Source organism: Lagopus muta, chromosome 1, assembly GCF_023343835.1.
Source record: "Lagopus muta isolate bLagMut1 chromosome 1, bLagMut1 primary, whole genome shotgun sequence".
In the NCBI taxonomy this organism is placed as follows: domain Eukaryota; kingdom Metazoa; phylum Chordata; class Aves; order Galliformes; family Phasianidae; genus Lagopus; species Lagopus muta.
This window is the reverse complement of record NC_064433.1, coordinates 53,148,064-53,162,631: the sequence shown is the minus strand read 5'-3', so window position 1 is coordinate 53,162,631 and position 14,568 is coordinate 53,148,064. Positions and strand designations below refer to the sequence as shown.

The 14,568-nt window shown below is 42.2% G+C and overlaps 1 protein-coding gene across 1 annotated transcript in view; it reads right to left on the bottom strand.

The window, feature by feature from the left end:
* Positions 1 to 206: 206 nt before the first annotated feature.
* NUAK1 (NUAK family kinase 1) overlaps positions 207 to 14,568 on the bottom strand; it is a 46,983-nt gene continuing 32,621 nt past the window's right edge. The window contains exons 3-7 of the mRNA XM_048945128.1: positions 12,567 to 12,718; positions 11,241 to 11,306; positions 5,375 to 5,494; positions 4,956 to 5,088; positions 207 to 3,914 (exon numbers count right to left, since the gene is read on the bottom strand). Of these exons, the coding sequence (XP_048801085.1) occupies positions 2,761 to 3,914; positions 4,956 to 5,088; positions 5,375 to 5,494; positions 11,241 to 11,306; positions 12,567 to 12,718 (1,625 nt within the window). The 3' untranslated portion in view covers positions 207 to 2,760. The remainder of the gene's footprint in view (positions 3,915 to 4,955; positions 5,089 to 5,374; positions 5,495 to 11,240; positions 11,307 to 12,566; positions 12,719 to 14,568) is intronic.

The window sequence follows — 14,568 nt, the reverse complement described above, 5'->3', positions numbered from 1 at the left end:
TTTTCCCCTGTGTGTCTCCTAGAGCTCAAACCAACTGAGGATAGGGAGAAAAAAACAATAAAACAAAACAAAAAACACCAAACGATTTTGGCCGGAGCTGTAAAATAATGTTGCACCAATTAAATTACACCAAATATATTATTATACCTTTGAAATGGCTTTCAGACCAATAAATAAAAAAAAAAAAAAGAGACAAATTCAAATAAAAAAAGTCAACTTTGTATTACAAAAAAAATTAAATAAAAATCACAACACTAATAATAACAATGTGCAGTCAAGTGTTTTGGTTTTTTTTTCTTCTCTAGGAATGATAACATGCCAGTAAACATGTAACATGCCAGTAACATGCCAGTAAATCCCTATGTAACATTTCCAGTTTGGCAGCAAGCAGTCACTCACTCATTCACATTTGTACACAAGGAAGCAGGCCTGGGCAAAAGCCTAGGTAGATTCGAGCCTTCAGGGCACTCCTCATTCCCTGCTGCAGCTGGTCGAGTGCCCTTCCCTTCATCCTAAAACCCCTGTAAATCCACTCAGGATTCAGCAGGAAACCCATAGGGAAGGCATCACTCAGCACAACCCCACCAGAGTGCTGCTCCATCACATCAACACGACAGCGCTGAGGTGTGCCGGCTGAGGAGCCGACTCTTCTGCTCCAGGGCCACTGTGCTGCCTGTTAATCAAATACACTGCAAAACAGGGTGTTGGCTTTGGGTGGGCTATAGGAGCAAATGCAGGGCCTGTGAGAAGACGGTATCTCTAAGCATCACACCAAAAGCATCCTACATCTACAGAGAAATGCCCTGGAATTCCCGTTCCTGAGCAAATGAGCAGTGAGCCACATTTCACTTGACCGCCTGAGAGCACATCTCTCTTAGACTTCGTGGGTGTTGATGGCATTGACTCCAGGGCCAAATTTGGTCCAGTGTTTTATAATAAAGAAAAGATTCTCCACAGAAACAGATTAACTGACTTAGGAAATTTGAGCTCGTTCATCTTTATGCTGGTTGGTTTTTAGGAGGAACCAGCAGACTGAAGTACCGTGACACACCAAATAAACAATTTGCAAGTGAAACTGCTCCCTGCCCCAGATGCCAATGTTTGTGGGGTTATCCCTGATACTCAAAGATTAATCAGAGGATCTCTATTCCATTTCTGCATAGTCTCTAGGATTTTGAACACAGTGGGCCAAAGTCTGCTTTCAGTTCCAGTTCCAGGGGAGAAGTGAGAACAGAGTTTGCCCCATGCTTCTCTCTTCTGAGTATGTCTGTATACATGGATTTTACAGCTGTGGCTCTTTGATATCATAGGCTGAAATCTGCCATGTATTCACACCAGTGCACCTCCAAGAAAGCTAGGGGCTATGTGCTCATGTAAATGAGAGTGAAATGGGCCTTATGATTCCAGTTTGCCCAGGCCTGTCAAACACACAGTGCCTTTCTGACATAGGCTTACATTCAGATAATCCAGTAGACCCATGTGGTACCTTTATGGGAGTTGAAGCCTTTAGTCTGGATATTTAGGTATATGTGAGAATACACACACATACTCTTCCTGTTTATTCAAGCTGGCATCACTGCATATGCAGTACCAGCTATGCTATCAATATAGAGGCCTGCATTTTTATGCTAACTCTGTTATCAAATCTACCGTTATCACTTCATTGCTCAATTCTTTCTGCTCCATTCCTACCTACTTAGAAATATTTTCACTTGGAGAAAGGCATATTCCCACCAACTTTCTGGCCTCTATCCGTTTCCTACATGCTACAACCTTTTCCCTAACATTCTGGTCTCAAACTACCTGTCACCCTCAGATACTACAAGCTAATAGCAAGGTGGAACCATTTGCTGACAGTGACTGAACTCAAGGCTAGAGGATCTGTTAGCCCTTACGACCTATCTCTGGGCATCCATCTGGCTGACCTCTTTCAAAAAGTCACAAGTAGAACAACGCTTTGAAGAGTCACTGCTTACAACACCAATTACTTCCAGCTCCCTTTCTCATTTCTCTGACTCTGTTTTTGCTGGTAGGAGTGGTATTGGAAATAATTTTAGGGCCTCCTGCTCTCTGAAGAGCAACAGCTGTAGAAAGGGCCAGATCTGGATGCCTACTCCAATCCCTGTATACATACAGCTGTGTGAAGTTACACACTCACAAATTATCTGTTAAAGAAAGGGTTCAGGAATCTCTCAGTTCACCCTGATGGAAGGAAACAGGGTGACCATCCAGCCTGGCCTCCTGCATAATGCAAGATGAAAACTCTTGAACGAAAACATTAGATGTCTGTATCCTGATGAATAACTTCAAGGGATAATAAAGGTTCTCTTTCTGAAAGGCATCCAAAATTGACTTGAAGAATTCAGCTTATCCCTTGATATAGCTAATTTAATATGAATTAGAAACCTCTCAAAATGTGTGTGTCTTGTTTCCAGTTTTAATTCTGCCTAGCTTTCACTCCAAGCCATTAAATCTCATTGCTTTTGTCTGCTAGATCCTAACACACTTTCATCACATACATAAAGACCAAAGGTTTTGCTCTGGTCAGATGGGTAATATTCTGAAGACACAAAATTAGAGAAGTGTGAGATGACTTTGTGACTTTGGGGCTATTCAAGACTTTGCTAGGAGTTCAGTTAAGTAGGTACAGTCAGATCCTTTGAAGGAAAACCTACCATTCTCAGCAAATAGTAACTTGGCTAACTCCACCATAAAGGTACCCAGAACAACTCCTTTCCCTCCCTTTCCATCTTCCTGCTGCTAGTTGAGCTTGTTGCAGATCTCTAGGGCTTTCTTGTAGACCTGAGTCACATCATCCATGTCTGTGAGAAGGGAAAAACTGCTGTCCCCCAGACGGTTGCGATACCGTTTTAGGTACTGTGGCCGTGGGTGGTTCTGAAGTCCTTCGAAGTCTTGGATCTGTAGGAAATTTTCAGCAGAGACACAGCTCCGTATCCTCTGTCTGTTTGGCCTGTTCTCTTGCAAATCCAGAAAATCAAAGGAGTCACTGGACAAAATACTGTCATCACTAATCACGCTGGAAGGGCGACTGTAACTTCGAGGTAATGCATCTCCAGGCAGGACTACTTCTTCCATGGCCTCCAGAGTTGGTGTATCAGGGCTAATTAGAGCAGATTCAGTGCTGCTGGTAGAATACTTGCCATTATGTTTCAAGATACCCTTTCGCCTGCAGGAATGGCTGTAAGACCCATTTCTGGATGGTTCTGTGACCCCTGGAGAGGTGTCACTGTTTACTGTTTCATCATTATTGTCCAAGAGCTCCGAAGATTCGCTTCGTTCTGGAGAGGAGTAATAGCCGGACTCCCTCTGCTGAGTCTTCTTTAAGATTCCTTTTTTTGGCATTAGTGAAGACTGCTTAGTGCCGTATTTGCCAGCTACCTCTCCCTCCACAACAGTTTTAATGGCTACACCAGTCCTACACAACTCCTGCTCCAACTTAAAAGCAGAAGGTAACACTGGGCTGACCACACCTTCAATGAACCCTGCACTGTGAGATCGATGTTCACTGTTGCTCCTTTTCTTCAGGATGCCTTTGGGTCTTTTGGAAGTGGGTTTGGATGCATTTTCAGCTCCTCCTTCCTGGATGGACTGTGCAATGTCATTTTCCTTTTTTGATTTTTTCAGAGACCTTTGTCTTTCTAGTGTGACTTCAGGACCTTTGGGCTTAGAAAGGCACTTCATTTTTGTATCAGTCTCTGGTTGGAGGCCAGTAGAGCGGTGATGCCAATCAATGAACCTTGCTAGCAATGGGGACTCAGAGTCCCTCATGGCATCACAGTCACAAACACTACTCTTGTAGCCCCAGTTAACCCACCAGTGGTTGGCAATGTCTTCAATGGTTGCTCGGCGTTCAGGATTCACCATCAACATCCATCTGATGAGACCACGAGCATCTACAGACAAAGAATAGAACATAAAGTTTAATATACTGGCGTTTCTAATTTCCTCCTTCAGTTTCAAACTGAAATGTGAAGCTAATCAAATAAGCAAAAATAATGGTTCTTACAACAGAAGTGAAAGGGGGCAAGGCTTAGTGCATCAGTCAGTGTTAGAAATTGAATTTGAGGATTACTTCCGATCAGCAGAAAATGACTCACCCTGGCAATTGTACACTGGGTTATAAAAGAAATTAATATTTGAATTGTATGAATGTCAGTGTCCCATATCACTGAATGTCGCACACTACTAAAGAAGTCAGCGACCTGTCAATTCTAATGACTACAAAAATTAAGAGGAAAACAAAGGGGCATTGGGATATTTTAAACAATTATTACTGATCCTGTATTTACTTTTTCCACAAAAGTGTATTCTTCCTTGTACCTTAAAGGAGTATTTTTATAAAGAGAGGATTGTGGCAGCAGGAATTGAAAGAATGGCAAACAAATGATGAAAGAAAAATATTTAGTTAAATATAACAATATATACACATATTTTTTAAGTCTGGAAAGATCCCTAGACTTAGCTGATGCTCTTCTGCCTGGTGACAGCCTAATCTGTTACCCTCGGAATAAACACATTTAATTCAAATTTTGGCCTTGCTTCTCAGATAAGAGACCTCTTCACTCGGACCATTCATCTTCTCTCAGCATAGTCAGAGGACTGATCTTTACCAGTGTGTTGTATTGGTTTACAGCTTGTCTGAACAATTCCACTTGCAATAGCTAACAGACCTTCCACTGTCATAGATTCAGTTAAAAGAGCTTGCTGAAGCTTCCCCAAGGCAATAAAATCTATATGCTATAAAATTTTCATTTCAAAAGGACTTTTGGTAAATGCTGCGCCCAAATAGGAATGGACTGCAGATGAAGTTAGTAGAGGAATGAGAGATTTTTTTCTTTGTCATTCTAATATAACACAAAAACAGGCTGGAAGGGCAAATCCTCCATTCTGAACTCCTGTCAGCTCAATACATTGCCCTTGCACCTTTTTTATACCTGAGGTCTGCGTTGGTTCACGATATTCTCCACTGCTGATCTGCCTGATGAGATTTTTGTGATCAAAGCCATCAAAGGGCATGGTTCCATAAACCAGAGTGTAAAGCAATACACCAAGGGCCCAGCTGTCAACCTGAAATACAGAGACAATGTGCATGAAGGTCTGGAAAGCTGACCCCCATAATTCTTCCTGCCATTACCACCACAAGAGTGGCATCGTGTCCAGCTATGCCTACTGATGGACAAACTGGTATCTAACATTTGACAAACACAGACAAAGCAAATGGAAGCAAACTTTCAAGATGGGAGACACTCACTCACACCCACACACGCAATAGCATTGGCATTAAGACTAACTCTTAAGACTATTATCATAAAAGACATCCCCATATCACCACTGAAAAACTGACCCTTCTTACCTCTGGGCCTCTGTAAGGTCGTCCATTAACAATTTCAGGGGAAGCATACAGTGGGCTTCCACAAAAGGTCTGCAAAAATTTGTCTTTGTGATAAAGGTTGGAGAGTCCAAAATCAGCAATCTGCAAAGACAATTGTACAAGGCTTCTGTAGCATTAACAATACCTTAACACACCAGAAAATTCTTTATCAGGAGGGACTAAACTATACTTGACCCTGCTATAGGGCAGAGATCTTGACATGGATAACTTCTCAAGTTCACCTGCCAACCAATTATTTTGTGATTTCATGATTTCTTTAAAGGCCTTCTAGAGAAGCAGATAAGACCCCAAGATAAATTCTCTGGATGAGGAACAAAGATGCTTTGGTTCCACTTATAGACATGTCATGGCTACACTACCATCAGTCTGTAATTCTATCCTAGATTAATTGCATGTGATTGCAAAGACAATTTCATACTGGGAGGCACTGGGCTATTGTCCACTGATTGCTCTTCATCTTGTATAATCATTAACACCGAAAGCACACAGAAAGTATTCCTGTTCTTATCTTGCAGATGCAAGCCCAAAGTCAGGACCTTCAATCCAACAGGAGGAATGATGTCGGCATATCATGAGAAACCAAGTGTTAGCTGTCGGATACAAGTGATTTTTGAAATCATCTGCAATGTCTCTTGTTGAAAACAGGGGAAAGTGAGGCACCCACTAACTGCTCCAGATTCAGGGACTTCAAGATGAGGAATCTGAGCCATTAAGTAAACGAGATGTCTATCACGAGATAATAAACACAAGTCTGGTTCCTAAGTGGAAACAATGGGCCCAAATCCGGCTTTCCCAACACAAACAAAACACCCCTGGGGACTATTGGGAATTTTGCCCATGTAGAAATTGTAGGATCAGGTCCAAATAATTTGTTTACTTCAATTCTCTGTTCTTGTTCTTACAAAACAAAGGCTGAGGACAGCAACACTAAATACTCCCACAACCTTTGCATTTCCTTTGTTTCTGTAGCAGAAAGCAACACATCTCGTTTTTTTTATCTTATTTAAAACCTAAATGTTTCCGTTTCCCAGAGATATTTTTATGACTGCCCACGATTGACATAGGACATATATAAAAGACAAAGCACAGGCATAAAAAAGGTATTATCAGTTTATAGCTTTAAGAGATATAAGCTTTCTTTGGGCTTTCTTTACCTCATTCAGATCCTTTCTACCAGAAAGGAATTAAACCCCAGAAAGAAGCAGTGATTATCTGATATTACAAGAGAAAATTTGAGAAAACGCAAAGTGACCAGAAAAGAAAGGGATTTACCAGCAGCATCATTCACCCCTGGCTTTCTAAAACATGTATAACCATTGCTGCTAATATCTGTTTCAACTGCAATGTCTAGTGAACTCTTGGGAGACATAAAGGCTTTGTCCCTATTAACTACCATGTCTCAGTTGAGACCAAAGTAACAAAGCTGGTGAAGTGTGGACAGAAGTTCCCAATTTTCACTCTTTACCCCCAAATATACAAACACAGATATATATTCTCTTTATCCATAAATACCTATCTATCTATATATGACAGATATATACTTTTATAACAAAAATATAAACTTATTTTATGAAGTATCATTTTTACAACATGTTTTACGTCAAGGAACAAATATGAGGTTTCACACTTCATCCTCTCCTGTTTTGATGCTCTGCTTGTGCAGGTGTTCCACTAACAATTTGGACTCAGAGTATCTTGTTCAAAGAGCAGCTGATTCCCATTCACTAATGTTAATTCATTGCACCAAGTCCATTCATAGCTTGAATTTGCTCAGTCCCCCAAACAGCATATCATCAACCCATAGCAGAAAATGCAACCCTTAAATAAATGCGGTTTGTAAAATCTTCATTGTATGGCTGGAATGTCATTGAAAACATCTGGTGTACAATTGCAGTCTGCAAACATATTCTCATGGCTCAGATTGCACTTAATTGCCCTAAATTCCACTTTCTTATCAAGTCACCCTGACTGGCAGGAAGTTGGTTTTAAGCCCTATGAAGTGTGCCCTGTCAATCAGGGGAAGAATAGGATCATTTCAGCATTACAGCTTCGTGCTGGCCACTGAGTTTTATTTTAGCTCAGGATGCAGCTAAGACAAGGACAGACACTGCACAGTGTGATTCCTTAAGAAAATACATTCCCTTAACACCATGGAATGTATAAAATGCATGTAGATGTGCATGAACATACATAGAGGGATAGACATACCATTGCTCACACTAACAAACTCTCAAACTTGGGCATTTATGTTTCCATTTTGATCATTCAGGAAAAGAGTATTTATGCTGCAGTCCACTCCCATACTTACCAACTGATGTTTACCAGCTTTTCCCATTAAAACTGTCATGCCCTCCCCTCAAAACAAGATTAATAGAAGCCCAACGTTACTTCACGTTCATGGCACTTGAATGGAAGTCAAAAAACTTCCTAAATTGGGAGGAGCTGGGAAGTGGGCTTTATTCCCCTCACTTCAGGAGGTGAATGTTTCATATTTACCATTACTATGACCAACCAGATGCAATTTATTGTTTAAGCGTGGACTATAAATTCCACAAAGTTTGCACTCATGGAAATCATCAGGTTCTCCCCACTTCAGAATCCTTGTCTTTGTACTGCAGACATAGAAATAATTACGTCTCTTAAAGCAAATGAAACATATGTGCAGTGGGTGAGACTCCCAGCAAGGTAAATCCCAATTACATACACTTACTCTGTATATATGAAACCCCCATGGGCTCTCAGTGGTTAGTCAGATTGGTGTTCCCTTACCAGCAAAAGAGAAAGTGTAGTAAGTAGAATTGTGTAGCTATTAGACTTGCATTTTTGTCTCCTATCACTTTGGGGCTGATCATTCAGTTTGCGTCAAGGCCCGCCAGACATCTATTTTAGGTGCAATTCCCAATCCAGGAGCTATCACAGCCCTCTCTCCATAGCGCCAGGCTGCATGACAGAGGCACCCTGGGGATAACTCGTGGCATAGGGCATTGGCACAGCATTTGGATAGCAAGTGGCACTGATTCCCTTGCTGCTGCATTGTGAAACAGTGTCTCTCCAGCTCACTGCATGCAATTTGGGGGTTTTAGGCGCTGGGGAGGAGCTGCAATGCTGCACATGGACATGTGGTCCTCATCACATTGAAGTGCAGGAGTAATGGGCTAATGGAGGCAGCTACACCTTCTCCCCATTCCTAATTCTTCCAGTAAAAGTCACCCCCAGGGTGACTCAAAGACTAGCATCTGAGTCCCTTCAGGATGAATTGAGAAAATCACCCTCCAGCTTTGGCTTGTGGACCTGCAAGATTTATCAGCCTTCAGAAACTGGCCTTTCTTAGTTGCTATACTTCCAAGTGATTGCTTCCAGAGACTTTCATTCACTATTTTAGCTTTTAAAAAAAAAAAAAAAAAAAAAGCTCATTATGTCTCCTAACAGCACCACTTCATGACCTTCATTTGTATCACTAAAATTTACAAATGGAGTCCAAGTTAGCGCGGTATCATGTAAAACAGCTCGGGGCCCTTTCAGCCAGGATAATATTTTCTAGTGGATTAATTGTTCTCTTTATTTCCTGTTCTGCAAGAACTGCTTGAGTTGTGATGCATGGATCTATTTTTGCAGTATCTTGCTAATTTTATCCTCTTGTCACTCTGACACATTTGTATATACCACAGCGTATAGATCACTGGCTTCTTCAGAGGCGTGTTTCCTATGGCACATGGCGCCCAGGAACAAAGGGATTCCTCTCATTTTGCCATTCTTAAAACCAAACTGCCAACTTTGTAAGCGCCTTGTAATCCACTGAATGAAATGTAAATACTGGGGAAGTACAGATACGATTATCTCTCCCTCTTCCAAAAAATGCCTTCCACTGAGCATTTGAGGCCATCAGACAATGCTGCATATTTTTCTTTTCCCGCCTGAATAAACCATACAGAAATAATCTCAGAATTAGGACCTGATAGATTTGCTCCTAATAAATAATTTACAGCTCCATATGTGTTTCCTTGCCAACGGTTACTGTTTAGTAAAACAAAGAAAAAGTGGGAAGTTAAATTTTGCACAAGTAACCCAGAAACCACAGTTAATGTATTCAAGGCTTCAGCATCAGGGAAATAGCAGCAATATGTTTAACACTGCGTATTCAAGGCTGATCTTGGTCTCAAAGTAGGAAAGGTGTCAAAAATGAGCCAGAAGAGAGAGAAAGGAAGGAACTGAGGAAGGGCTGGACACAAAACACCCACGAGGCAGCCTAAACACAGCTTAGTTCAGGAAAGAGAAGCCTTCCCGAAAAAGATGAGGCCAAATTTTTGGAGATGCAGCTCCCCATGCAGTGCCCAACTCTACAGCAGCTGAAATACATCTGTGGTTCTGCAGTCCTGCAAAGTTTGGAGAGCGATCCCGAGCCCCATCCTCCCAGCAGGAAGGCCGAGGCGGCTGCTGAGCCTTTGGACAAAGTGCAGCTCCCCGGAGACTTGGGAAAGTGATTGGTTTTGCATATGAGGACTACAGCTCCAGGATCCAGGCCACCGCAGCTAGCAAATTCCACAAATTCCTCTTTTCTCTCAAGAATTCCCTGATTAGCTGGGAAGATAGCTTGGCGTGTATTGTGGAAAGAAAGGTCATCCTGCCTGCGGAAGCCTGTTTCGTATACAATGTCCTAGAAAGGCAACTTTCTGATTTCAAAAAAGCCAGGTCTACAGCAAGGAGCAATGCTGCATGAGAAGTTTGCTCTGCCACAGGATGTTAACAGCACACTGCCCGAGTGCTGCCTCAGATGGACCCTCTGAAAAGCCTACTTTTAGGAGCTGCATATTGACACGTCTTTAATCCACTGGTTGATTCAAGTTAGTTTCTGTCATCAGTGCTACACAGATGGCAGCTACCATATGCTACTTTCCATTTCCATTGCACATCAGCTTACAGTAAAGACAGTCTCTCTAGCGCAACACAGTGCGTGCAGCCTTGTGATGTTCAGCAGAAATAAAATGAAAACCCAAGCAACTCGGATAGCTGGCTACACAGAAAGCAACTTGATTGCCTTGTCTTGCTAATTAAGGAAGGATGCCAAAGAGTCAGCAGAACCTCTTTGGCATCTCTGCCACTGTCTGTTTGCAGATCGGCACACCCAGCCGCTCTCACACCCAGCTCGCCAGGCAGCAACAAAGCTGAAAGTGAAACAGATTCAGCCACCTACAATCTTCATTAGTCCCTGCATTATCTACCTTTGTGTTGCAGCTTCTCGGGAAAGAAAGAAGAAGGGAAAAAAAAGGTCATTCCCATGCTTTCACTGGGGAGAAATGACATGGAAATGACATCACTATCCAAAGTATATGTTTGTGTCTGGAGTTCCAAGGCCATTTCCTAATGAAGCACATGTGCTTTACTCGGTTTATTTTGAAACTCTATTTGCTTATTTTCCAGCCATGATCAAAAGGACATTCAGAGTGTTCTGTTTGAGGCACTTGAACCCTGCAGACCAGGCGAGGTTTTCTCCTAGCCCCAGCAGCAGCCAGCAATAATATTGTTCATAAAATAAACTCATTTGCACAAAATGCTCTGCTGTTTCCTACCAGTAAATAGATACTGCTTTGGGAATCGTGGTCTTGGGGCAGAAGGACGCGGCCTTCTCCCTTGTATCATGCACAGCTTCATTTAGCTTGTATGACTCGTCACCAGTGGTGCTCCCTCCCCAGCCTCCAAACCCTGGAGCCTCTTGCCAGATGCTGTTGCTTAGTAGCTGTTGCCATAACACTGGCTCTTCTAACACCTTGGATAAAAATGTTACAAAACATGCAAATCCATTCAGAGAAACTGAGAGAAAGAATCTTACCTTAATATTAAAATTGTCATCAAGAAGGATGTTTTCCAATTTTAGGTCCCTGTGGACCACGCCATTCTGAAATAAAGAAGGAAAAAGAGAATATAAGAAAATGTGCAAATGAAAGGTGAGCTGGCAGGGTGGTCTTTGCATCTGCATTTCAGGGCTGATTTCACTGTCATAACACTCACGGCCCAGTGACTAGTGACAGGCAATGTATTAGTCACTTGGTGTGTGGTTAAGGGAAGAATGACTGGAATCTGTCCTCCCACAAAGCCTGTAAAACAGCAGAGGGGGCAAGGGGGGTCTTTTCAGAACTTAATTCCAGCCCAGATCCTGCCCCCACTGCGTGAAAGCAATATATTCTTCCCAGGCACCAGAAAATATCTGTCAATGACGTTAGTCCCTACAAAAGCCCTCATTCCTCCAATATGCAGCCGTGTGGATGTAGGGAGCTAAAATCCTAAAAGACCCTAAATGTTCAGGATGGAAATGAAAAAGTTGGGTTTGGGTCAGAGCCTTCTTTAAAGAAATTTGGGGAAAATTAACTGTGCTAGGAAGGCTGCTGCAGCTTTTCAGCACTGCGCAGTGATGACTTTGAAAACTTGCCTTGTTTATCAGAATTCAGATGGAGATCAAAACGTGCAAGAATTCAAACAAAACACTGTGTTTGGTGCTTGTTGCCTTTAGCTTGATGCAAGTTTTGGCTCTGTGCAGCTGGTTCAAGTAGAGATAAAAGATCTATGATGACAGCCAGTCCATCACCCGGGGTTTGACTGTTTGAATTGTCATTCGAGTGGGGACCATGATGGATAAAGTCATTAGCAAAGAGTATCTTTCTAGTGCTCCTACAACATCTGGAGAAGTTATTTTTGACTATCCAAAGTAAGTACATGCTAAGGCTGAACATTCATACTTTTCTCCAGCTCTTTTTTTGGTTTTATATTTTCTATCTTCTATTTCAAAGTTGTTCACTTGCATATTGAACTTGCAAGCTATCATTCGTTTGAATATATTAACACAAACAATCAAAAATTTCCAGTTAATGTTGTTAATTACTTTCTTTATGTCAGAAGAATTATTTCCAAGGGGAAAACGGGAGGTATGGCTAACAGTAAGGGAGTGACAAGTAGTATGCTGCAGCACAGGAAAACATCCTTAGACTATAAAAACAGGCAGTGAACTACTGTAGAACTTTCACACAAGATCTCCCGGTGTACTGATATAATCACATGCTGTCATACTTAATAATGAATGCTGTTGCCTCAGACGTGCTTTGAAATACAATCACTACGCAGCCTTCAAATAGCATTTATTAATATCAAATTCCTTGCTTACCTTGTGGCAGTAATGTACAGCAGAGACTATTTGTCGGAAGAAGTGTCTTGTTTCTCTTTCGCTCAGTCGTCGCCTCTCACTGATATAATCATACAACTCTCCCTTACTTGCGTACTCCATGATGATCACAATCTTATCTTTATTTTCAAACACTGCACAAGACAAAAGAAAAAAAGAAACCCACCGCTTACTGAAAACATTTTAAAAATGACACTTTAAAGGGAGAAGAAGGCTTAGAATGACTGAACACAACCTGGTATCATCGCTATAGCCTGGAAAGTGACACTTCCAAAAGCAAGTTCCAAAGCTACATTTTCCAGAGAAAGGCAACAACATTTCAGACCAAGAGAAGGAAGGCTTTGAGGAGCTGCTGACTTTCACACGGCTCAATGAAAGAAGGCCTTTGTCTCTGTAACATGGGGTCACAGGGTAACAGTGTCAACTTGATCCTCATGAGGTGAGGTAGGAACTTGTGCCTGTGCCATCTGAATTCTAATCCTGGCTCCTCTTACCAGCAGTCCTCATGGGGCCAGATGACAGAAGGAATCAGGAGCTATCATCAGAATGATGATAACCAGAAAGGTTAAAAAATGGACAATTGACTGTGCCTTCAATTAATGCTTGATACAGAATAGCACCCTGGCTTATAATGACTGTTGGCTTTTACCTACCATCAAAATCCAACAAATAAACTGATGCATACATCCTCTTCCAGCCCAACTCTGCAGCAACATGGTGGGCACAGACACCTGAGCAAGCAGTGGCTGCAGTGTCTCCAGAGCTCTACCACTCCTGTCACAGTCCCTCTGCAGCCTATCTCATGCACCCAGCCCATCGTTAAGCTCAGTTATCTCCAACCTCTGCCTCATGACCCCTAGCCTGCTGGAGATATGCCCTTTGTCACTTCTGCAGAGCTAGCAGGGACACGCAAGTCCCACGTAAGTAGGAAGAGGAACATTCATCTGACCTATGTCACACTGATGCTGTTCCTTCAGAGCTCAGGATACTTTTTGCCACGTGCTGTCAAGGACTTCATTGGGAACTGCAGATAACTAAACACTTAATCTAGTAAAGCAGGCAATGAGAAGTCTCGAATTGCCACAGTGTCCTGGCTGCCAACGAGTTTTTCCCCTCTGACACCAAAAATCTTCCACAACCCAATGGAAACATCCTGCACCTGCCTCACATTAAAACATAGTGACTTTCTGTTTTATCCTCTGGTGGCAGCCTGCTGTCACACTAGCAGCAAAACATCTTCAGATGAAAGAGGTTATAGGGGTCATTGCAAGCGGATGCTAGTTTTGACCAGCCCTGCTGGAACGACGCCTTCTTCTATCAGAGCAAAGCCCTGCCAGTAGTCTTTAGTGTTTTAAAGAAGAAGAAAAAAACCACACAAAAACTTCAGCTTTTGCAGCAAAATGCAAAGCTGCCTCTCTCAATGCATGTGTATTTGCTGCTCTTAGGCTTTGCCTCATATCCTCTCACACCTTGTCACTCAGCTCCACAAGCCAAAACCTCTGCAGCTCCCTCTAACACCCCTGAACCCCAGCCAAACAGCTCTGATAAAAGGCAGAGGGAGCAGCCAGATAAAATTGGCCGCTGACTTGTCTGCTGGCCTCACTGCACCCCGAAGCAGAGGTTCCTGCCAGTGATTACATCCTATGTGCATCCTCATTAACAATAAACTTCGGAAACTGGAAGAGCAGTCTCTAGATGGATTGTGTTTATGGCATCCTCTCCAAGAATGACAGACTGATATGTTTGGGAAAAACTGAACAAATGCCGTGTCATATATGGAAGTGCTGTGGTGTGTTACCATTAATGCGCAGACTTGCCTCTCTAAGCTTGGAAAGGGTTGCTATACAGAGTTACGCAGGAAGGTGAAATGTAGTTTTGACAAGTCAAGACAAACCAATAAAAATGCTTTTATTCAAGCAGTTTGCTTTTTAAAAAATAACAAACAGCAGATTCATTGTGCTCGGGATTATACGATGCACACACA